This window comes from Quercus suber, unplaced genomic scaffold, assembly GCF_002906115.3.
Source record: "Quercus suber isolate HL8 unplaced genomic scaffold, Cork oak 2.0 scaffold_301, whole genome shotgun sequence".
Lineage (NCBI taxonomy): Eukaryota > Viridiplantae > Streptophyta > Magnoliopsida > Fagales > Fagaceae > Quercus > Quercus suber.
In genome coordinates this window covers 31,196-40,857 of record NW_027069757.1, presented here as the reverse complement: position 1 = coordinate 40,857, position 9,662 = coordinate 31,196, and the positions used below count along the sequence as shown (strand labels likewise).

Genomic DNA, 9,662 nt, shown 5'->3' with positions numbered 1-9,662 from the left:
TACGCAGAATCGTGTTTATATAGTGTATGGAACGGTTATTTGCTCTGATAATCGTTCCTATTGTCGAGGAGTTCACCAAAATCGGAGGTAACTTCCATAACTTCCGTGGAAGTTACTTCATTCGAATCGGTGCCTCATTACGAACAATGGAGGTTTTGGTTTATTGGTTAAGTCATGGATGCTTGGCTCGTCCATCCCTAACTAGGGGTGGACGTGCCTTAGCATATGACCATGCTTGCCTCGTCCGTCCTTTGGGACGGACGAGACCTCGTTCGTTCGTCTCAAAGGACGGACGAGGCAACTTGGTTGTGCCCATCTTTCTTCTTCTTTTCTTTGTAGACGAGCCATATGGACAATTTTTTAAGGTGATATTTTATAGCATCATCATTATATAATTAATTTTTTTTAAATAACTGGCTCTTCCTATCCCATATAAAAACCAATTAGTTCACACAAACCTTAGAGCATTCACAGCAGCGGAGGCAAAATTTTAGCTATTTAGCAACACAAAAAGTCACTTTATCTATTTTACCTACATACATGCTGCAGCAGTAGATCTATTTTAGCTTTCAACACAATAAAATAATATACACATCACAATAAAATAATATAACCACTACAATAAAATAATATATCGTACTACCCAAAAAAAAAACAACCACTCTACCATCAGCCATAGCCAAAGCCATAACCACACCCACAACCACCACCACCGGCCACAACCACCACTCTACTTTGGCAACCACAACACAACATAGGAAAAAAAAAACCAAAAACAAAATCAAGGAACAAGCTACTGCCAAAGCCAAAATACACAAAACCCACTGTCAAAGCCAAAATCATCCACCACCACCACAACCAAAATCCACAAACCCACTGTCAAAATCATCCACCACCACTACCATAGCCAAAATCAGCCACCAAACCCATATGAAAATACATTTAAAAAAAAAAAAACAAAAAAAAAAAAAAAAAAAAAACAACACTCAATCACAGCAAAGAGAATAGAAAGATGGGCGGCAGCGGTGGCTTGTGGCTGAGGCGGAGGCTTGGGTCGCGAGCTGGGTTGGTCGAGAGAGGTGAGAGTGACTAAGAGAGAGAGAGGCACGGATTGGGCGATGGGGCTTGGGGTGGGTCGGCAAGCTTGGTCGGCGGAACAGATCGGCGATGAGAGAGTGGCTGGCGAGCTGAAGGATGAGGGAGTGTCAGGCGAGCTAGAGAGAAAAAAATTGAGGAAGAAAGAAGAAAGAGAGAAGCCGGAGAGAGAGAGAGAGAGAGAGAGAGAGAGAGAGAGAGAGAGAGAGATGTAATAACAAAATAATTTTTTTTTTTTACCTGTGAGCTACAGTACACATCTAAAGATAGATGTGTACTGTAACTGAGGAGCTAAATCTTTTAGATTTAGCTCCACTGCTGCGTGATGTTTTTTGTGATTTTGAGCTAAAAAAAATACCATTATACTTATATAGCACCACTGCTACAAATGCTTTTAGTAAATTACTATTTTTGTTTAGTAATTAGTGTTGTTTGCCTTTAAGGAGTTACATTGATACTAATCTTTGGGTTTTTTTTAATATATTAGTATTTATATTTTTTTCTACTCAATTTAATAATAATAATAATAAAAATTTGTCAAACCCATGGGTTCAACCCGACCCATGTAGGTTAGGTTCGACTTATGTGATGGGTTGGGTTGGGTTAAAATTTTTTTGATCCACCATGGTGGGTTGGGTCAAAAAATCCTCTCAACCCGACTTATGCACACCCCTAATTGAGGTATATGATTCTATTCCAATTTTTTGAAAATGTCTGGATGCTTGTGGGTTCTTACTGATTAGAAAGTTGGTTGAAGATTTTTAAACCCCGCATGTGATCATTGTGATGTTAAAGGGACTGGGAACCCATCAGGAAGCTTTGGACATCAATGTGTTGGTGGAATGTAATAAAGATGCTTTGGAGTCATTATTTTGGACACAAATTGTCAATGTTGGTAAGAGTTTTGTTAGGACAATTCATGGTTATGGGCTTATGGCCTTTAAAATTATTTAGAAACTTGTTACAAATACAAGAGATGCCACTACAGCTTAAATTACGGCCTCAAAGAACTCTTTTGGTAACTGCATACTTAAATTCGTCATAAAATGTTCAAGTCAAGTCAGTATTGTTCACCTTAACAAGCTGAAGTCGTCTCTATATCAGGCTGAGAAAACAAATATGTTGAACCTGTTAAGGCGACAAAGTACATATCATTATCAAGTCAAATTATGAGGCATGGACAAATTGCAATTCACCTCTATATCTACTGAAAAAACAAAGACTTTAAAATAATGAGGTGCCTTATTAAGTCGTGTAAGGTTGAATTTAATCAACCATTTAATTGGCTTTATTCCGTGACCAATTTGCTTGTAATTTAGCACTTAGTAACCCTATATTTAGATGAGAAAATTGTAAGGGTAGCGTGTGAGAAGATGTGAAGAAAAGCTCAAGAGTGTGCAAGAAAAACAGAGGTTCGCGGCTAGGGCTCGCAGGTGGATCGCGACTGGCAAGCCGCCAAAAGCTGGCATGTGAGAGGCACACTGGGAAGCTGAAGGGTCGCGCCAGCTGTCACACTACAGGACAAAAGTCCCAAGCTGGCCAGGCCGTTACATCGCGACTTGAACTCGCAACTTGGACAAGCTGCGAGACCAAGTAGCCAACTTGCCCTGTTTGGCAAAAACTGACGTTTTGCATTCCCTTCTCACCCTACTATATATACACCCTTATACCCATCATTTTGTGAAAGCTCCCAGAGAGAATTTTGTAAGAGAAAACCCTAGAGAAAAACAAGATTGCCTCATCCCCAATCTTCATCTAAGAGACTCTACAAATTCCTCTACTCTCTTCCTCTCCATTGTCATACCCTTAAGAGGTTATTTACCAAACCCTTATCTCACCACACCCACGTCTGTGAGAAGGTCCATTTGGTGCTTAGGGAAGCAGTTTGGGAAGGAACCAATATACATTGGTTGATGCTATGGTCAAGTAGCGGAATCCGGGAAGCTAAAAAAGAAATAGGTTCGACGTAACCTCGTTGGAGTAAGAAGTTTGGAGGGCTTAGGTACTTGGGTAGATTAGGCTTGGAGGGTCTTCTGCTATTCATATATCCCAACTATATTCTTTAGTAGATTTATCACCGCTTGGAGGGCGGCGGAGAGGTTTTACGCCGAGGACTTCGGTTTCCTCTTCGATAACACATCGTGTATCGTTCGTGTGTTTGCATCTCTATTTCCTTTATCTTTGCCTTATATTTACTGTTGTGGATGTGTCTATATTTGGCTTAGATTGTTTTATCAATTCTGTTATAAGCTTGTTATTATATTCTGCATATTAATTGTTTGATATAAAGCTTGAATTGGTATTTTTGTAATTTGGGGGTCTAAACGTTCAAGGGTGTTTCATAACTATTTTGAACTTTCAAGTCGAAACATGCTAACAATATAATTCAGTTATCGCCGCAGAATGAGCCTTTGGTAACGATACTGATAAATCTTAATTTCAGAATATCGCCTTGTTAAGATGAAATCACCTTAATATCCTCAAAGAAACCAAATCCTTCAAATTAAGGTGAAGGAGTCACATCCACTTTTTTTTTTTTTTTTTGGCAACGATCGTCAGAAGATTGTTACAAAATTATTTGTTACGATGACTGTGTTAACTCTAAATCTTCTGAGAAAGCCGACCTAGATTTTCTTTGATTTTCAATGAGACCAAACCAGAACTTAAAATAGATGTTTTGCATGTATAGTTAACCAGCTCAGATGAAAATATTGCAATGCATAGCCATGCTCTTATTGAATACTAGCTACTATTCTTATCAGACACTGAAGGATCAAAATACATCCTGAAAAGGGTACGTGTTGTACTCAGTCTAGCCTTTCCAGATTTGAAGTTTCTTTTCTGTTATTGAATCACACATATTATCATCCAAAGGAGTTAATTTTGTTTATCAAGTAACCATCCAAACTCAAGCTTTCTTCCCCTCTAGCCAGCTCAAGCACTGGTCAATACCAAAGCTCCCAGGGACTGGCTCCATAAGCTGTCTCCATTGATCTGCTGGTCTAGATAAGCTGATGGTTACCATTGGACCAACCATAACCAATGGTTATAAAGCTCTTGGCATTACTATGAACTAAGACATAAAAATAACCTTTATTGAACAAACGATCTCATACAGAATATAACCCAATATGAAAGCTACAGAATCTTATGCACACTGGCATTACTGCTTCCATATTTGTGCAAAAACCTATACCAGAAAAAGATAGAAACTTGCCCTGATTCTGTCCAAAAAAAAAAACATCTACATATTTTCAACTTGATATAGCAGGAAGGCAGTTCTATGATCTTTCACTAGAAGATGAAGTTACTAAAACTGTATTTACGTCTACTAAGACCTCCAACTTGTCTCACTAAAACTGCACGCAGACTTTTAGCGGCAGCACCACTAACACTATATTTTCAAGTGTAATCTAACCATTTGCTTTTCTCTTCTTTTATTTTTTTTCATAACCCATTACTGTATCACGGAATTTCTCAAACCTGTTTTTTTAAAGCCCACACATATTGAGAACCATTTTAACACACTGAATAGCTTTGTCCATCTCATCTGAACTATCCCAATGGCAGCACTTGCCGACAGAAAATTGTCATCAGCACTCTAAAGATCTAATTGCAATTCTGAATTGACATTCTGAGTTAGAAGAGATCAGTATAAAAAAATTTCAGATCATCGTCATCGAAAGAATGTTTCATGAACTCTAAGAAACTTGAAGCCTGTTCATATCTGAGACCCATACCATCAACACTGGGCAAGTCATAATCATCAAAACCACTACTGCCCCCAACAGAAAAGATGGATGAAATGATATCTGGAGAACTTGGGGGGCTGCTGTACAAGAACATCCTCTTCTCAAGTACACACGTCTGAGCACTCTCCACAGTGTCTTTCCACATCTTAACTGGCCTACCAGTGCCGAGTACCTGCACATGTGCAAAACAATTACTGTAATTACTCCACTCAGAGAGAGCTTTTATATATATATATATATATATAAACCCCTCCCCCCATTCAACCTCCAAGCACTAAGGCTTGGGAATGCACCACATGAACTAAAGAGTTCGGTCAGAGAGAGCTAAATGAAACTAATTTTTTTTTACTTGGAACTCATCATCGTGTTCACAGAAGATCACAGAGAGAGCCAAATTTCTTTTGCTTTATTTTTTTTTTAATTAACCCATTGTTTGTATCTCGGAAGTTCTCGAACCTGTTTTCTTAACCCCACACGTATTGAGAACCATATTAATCTGCTGAATAGCTTTGTCCATCTCATCCGAGTGAAAGATTACAGAGAATAGCTGAAGAAAAGTAAAGACCAGAGAGAAAAGAAAGAAAAGAAAAACTGAATTCTTGAATTATAAAATCTGTTTTACTGATATGATCTTCAACATACAAATACAGAGACGGTTACACTATATATATACAGTAAATGGAGGGAAAGTTAGTTACAGATTTGGACTTAAACTTCAACTGCTTCTCACACGTGCATACGTGCCAGACTTAAGACATTAACATTAAAGGTAAAACGGCACCATTCTATTTACTCTTCACTTGTGCCTTTTATGTCTGGAACTTCACTTGCTTCGTTCTCAATCTCCTCAAGTTTACAAGCACTGGCACTGGTTCTTTCACCGAGCTCTCCCAGTGGCAGCACTTTGCTGTGTATAATCGAATGCACCAATCTTGTGAGAAGCCATAAACTTGCTCACGTTAGAACTCTCTGTCCTCGGCAAGCTTGAAGTGCAAACATTGGTTAAGTGTGAAGAGCTGCCCACAAGAGAGGCTTCATCATCAAAATAAACAACTTCCCCCAAGTGTTTAAATGCAGAAATAACCAAGTTGTGGGCATCAATTGGAACATACTGGCATTCCAAAAGTATAAGAGGAGTGCCTTCTCAGTTTCAGACAGCTTATCAATTGGAACATACTGGCATTCCAAAAGTAGTCCCATCACTTGTCCCACGACATTAAAGACCACACCATTTTTTTGTTGAGAACTTGGAGGGCTGTACAAGAACATCCTCTTCTCAAGTACACATGTCTGAGCATGCTCCACAGTGACTTCCCACATCTTAGCTGACATACCTGTGCCAAGTATCTGCACGTCCAAAAAAATTACTGTAATTACTCCATTCAAAGAGAGCTAAAGGGACAATTTAACTCAAGTGTCTTCTAATGCATCCTCAAGTTACATAGAGTATATATGGCACATAAATTTTAGTAGTATGTGACTATAAGTATATTGTGCTCAGAACACTGATTTGGACCCGATATTATACAAAACAAAACATAACCCTAGCTCCAGACAACAATACTAAGGATATAAACAAACAGATAGCAGCGTCTGACATGGCCAAGAGGTATCCATGTCTCAATGGAACTTGAATTGGGATGTTTCTATAGCCAGCCATGTCAACGCATGTTCAACAGAGATATACATTGTGCCTGACTCGAGAACACAAGCTAACATCAAAATGTCTGTATCCCAATGGTGCACCAACAACATTTTCCCTTATGAATGCTTCTATCCAAAGAGAAAAAGAGAAAAACAACCTCAATAATGAGCAGACATCCTGATTTATCTAAACATAAGGGCTGTTAAATCAGTAAACTCTTTCTCATTTTCAGATTTTTAACAAATGCAAACAAGTATATGGATACAACAATGCATCACTCTTTACAGAATATTACCTTAAATTCAGAAATCTAGACAAAAATTAGTAAGGAATACTAAAAAGTAAAAGTAATTGAGGTAAGTGCAGTTTTATTTACATTTTGAAGCCTTGCAGGGTCTATGAAGAATAGGGTCAAAAAATCCTTCACAGTATTGACACTTTCACAACTCAAACGCTTATGTAAAGCTCCATCTTTGCCAATATTTTCTAATCTCCATACTTCATCGAACAAAGAAGGAGGTGATGATTCTGGTACACTGCAACCAACTATATTTTATTAGGCAAGTTTTAGGTAATTTTCATTTAAACCTCATAGTTTTAGATAAATTTCATTTAAACCTTATAGTTTCATTAGAGTTTATAAGCCTTGAGTTTTGGGTCTGTTTCATTTAAATCTTAAATGGGGTTTGTTTCATCTAAACCTTAAATGAAATATAACAAGAATGAGACTCACTAGTTGGACTAAGATTTACAGGCATGAGTTCCATGATGGCACAGGAGGGAGCATGTTTCTACAAGTGGAAGCAATACAAAACAAACGTCATTTCTAATAAGAAAGGAAGATATTAAAACAAATGATAGACTGAGATTGTGCCTCTTGAGCTTCCAAGCTTAAAGAAGCCCCCGCTGAAACAAATGAAGAATGACTAGTTGGGAGTGGCTCAGGACATGAAGTTGAACTATGATTTGCAAGCCTAAGTTCTGAATTGGCACTAGAGGGAGTATTTTCCTGCACATGGAAGCAATGTCAATACAAACATCATTTAAAAAAAATAAATAAATAAATGCAGATAGTAAAACAAATGATACACTGAGATTGTGCCTCTTGAGGTTCCAAGCTTAAAGAAGTCCCCACCAAAACAAATGAAGTATGACCAGTTGCAGGTGGCCAAGGACATGAAGTTGAACTATGATTTGCAAGCATGAGTTCTGAGGGGAGCAAGTTTCTGCAAGTGGAAGCAAGGTCAAATCAAACATCGTTTCTTATTAGAAATGTAGATAGTAAAACAAATGATAGACTGAGATCGTGCCTCTTGAGATTCCAAGCTTAAAGAAGCCCCCATCAAAACAAATGAAGTATGATCAATTCGAAGTGGCTCAGAACATGAAATTCAACTAAGATTTGCAAGCATGAGTTCCATGTTGGCACCAAGGGGAGCATGTTTCTGCAAGTGGAAGCAATGTCAACACAAATGTCATTTCTTATAAACAATGTAGATAGTAATACAAATGATAGAATGAGATTGTGCCTCATGAAGTTCCGAGCTTGAAAAAGTCCCCGCTGAAACAAATGAAGAATGACCAGTTGGACCTGGCTTAGGACACGAAGTTGAACTAAGATTTGCAACCATGAGTTCCACATTGGCACTAGAGGGAGCATGTTTCTACAAGTGGAAGCAATGTCAACACAAACTTCGTTTCTTAAAATAAATGTAGATAGTAAAACAAATGATAGACTGAGATTGTGCCTGTTGAGGTTCAAAGCTTAAAAAAGCCCATGGAAAAACAATTGAATTCTGAGTAATTTCAGGAGAGTGTTCATTGTCCCCGTTAGGTGTGCTGAAGTTATATAGAATGAACAAGGGAGTTAAGGCATGCATAGAAGGCATATATAAAAGGATCTTAAATTCTTAATGAATGAAATCTGTACTTACACCCTATGCTTTGTAAGCATGAGTTCCATGTTGGCACTAGAGGGAGCATGTTTCTGCAAGTAGAAGCAATGTCAACACAAACATGATTTCTTACAAGAAATGTAGATGGTAAAACAAATGATAGAATGAGATTATGCCTCTTGAGTTTCCAAGCTTAAAGAAGCCCCCGCCAAAACAAATGAGGGATGAGTAAGTTCAGGAGAGTGTTCAGTGTCCCCGTTAGATGTGCTGAAGTTATATAGAATGAAAAAAAGGAAGTTATGGACTGCATTGAAGACATATAAAAGGATCTTAAATTCTTAATGAAAGAAATCATACTTACATCCTTACAGGATTTTCTGACCATTCCTTCCCACAAATCAAGGTCTCTACAATGTCAGGATCCAAACCATTCAAGATTGGATTGATTGACGTAGTTTCAATACTGAAAGCAGAATTTGAAGTAGAAGTTGACATTGGAATTGCCATCAGCATCCGTTGCAGATGTTCTAAAAATTATGCCATTTTACCATACTAAATGCTTACTTTATTATTTTAACACATCATTTTACAACATTCCATTTATCAGATGTTTTATAATTCAATTCTATACATTAAAATAATATTTACTACATATTAAAATAATATTTATTACAACTCATCAACACAATCTACACATTAAAAGAAAAAAAAAAATTTGCCACATGCATTCTGTACCGTGGGTACTGTTTAATGTTGCAAAAAAAAATAACATATCCCACATCTACTAAAGGGCTAAAATTGAGTTTGGTGTAGAATATGTGCCAAATATTTAGCATTTGGCACATATCTTACGTCTAGTGTGGGTGCTCTTAGAGCATTCTCATCAGCTCTCTCATAAAAAATGCTATTTTGACACATCAAAAAGCTACTTTATCATTTTAGCACATCATTTTACAATTCACCATTTATCACATCTTCTATTTTTCAATTCTATATATTAAAATAATATATTCCAATATTAAAATAACATTAAAAAAAACCAACAATATATAAAAATACAAAATAAAAAAACCAACCATCCCCACCACAACCCACAGGCCACCCCCGCTGCCAGCAACCATCAACGCCCCAACCACATCCTACCCACCACCATCTCACACCAGAAATAACACAGCAGAGCACCAAAACCACCACCATAGAAAAACAAAAACAACAAAAAACACAATCCAACCGCATCCCACACACCCACCCACTGCGGCCGCTAACCCATCCACT

The 9,662-nt window shown here is 37.7% G+C and overlaps 1 protein-coding gene across 5 annotated transcripts; it reads right to left on the bottom strand.

Annotated features, from left to right (window-relative positions):
• Window positions 1-5,443: 5,443 nt before the first annotated feature.
• On the bottom strand, window positions 5,444-9,662 carry LOC112018364 (uncharacterized). 5 transcript variants are annotated; one of them, XM_065782413.1, is made up of 11 exons: window positions 8,749-9,662; window positions 8,564-8,654; window positions 8,427-8,479; window positions 8,241-8,331; window positions 8,022-8,156; window positions 7,803-7,937; window positions 7,582-7,718; window positions 7,367-7,501; window positions 7,226-7,283; window positions 6,869-7,028; window positions 5,444-6,194 (listed from the first exon to the last, which is right to left on the bottom strand). In XM_065782413.1, exons 1-6 carry the CDS (start codon window positions 8,898-8,900, stop codon window positions 7,884-7,886), a joined length of 576 nt encoding a protein of 191 aa, XP_065638485.1. In that variant the 5' UTR covers window positions 8,901-9,662; the 3' UTR covers window positions 5,444-6,194; window positions 6,869-7,028; window positions 7,226-7,283; window positions 7,367-7,501; window positions 7,582-7,718; window positions 7,803-7,883. The 5 variants fall into 5 exon arrangements, with proteins under 5 accessions (XP_065638485.1, XP_065638484.1, XP_065638483.1 ...); XM_065782412.1 differs by having other exon boundaries at window positions 7,595-7,718; XM_065782411.1 differs by having other exon boundaries at window positions 7,628-7,718.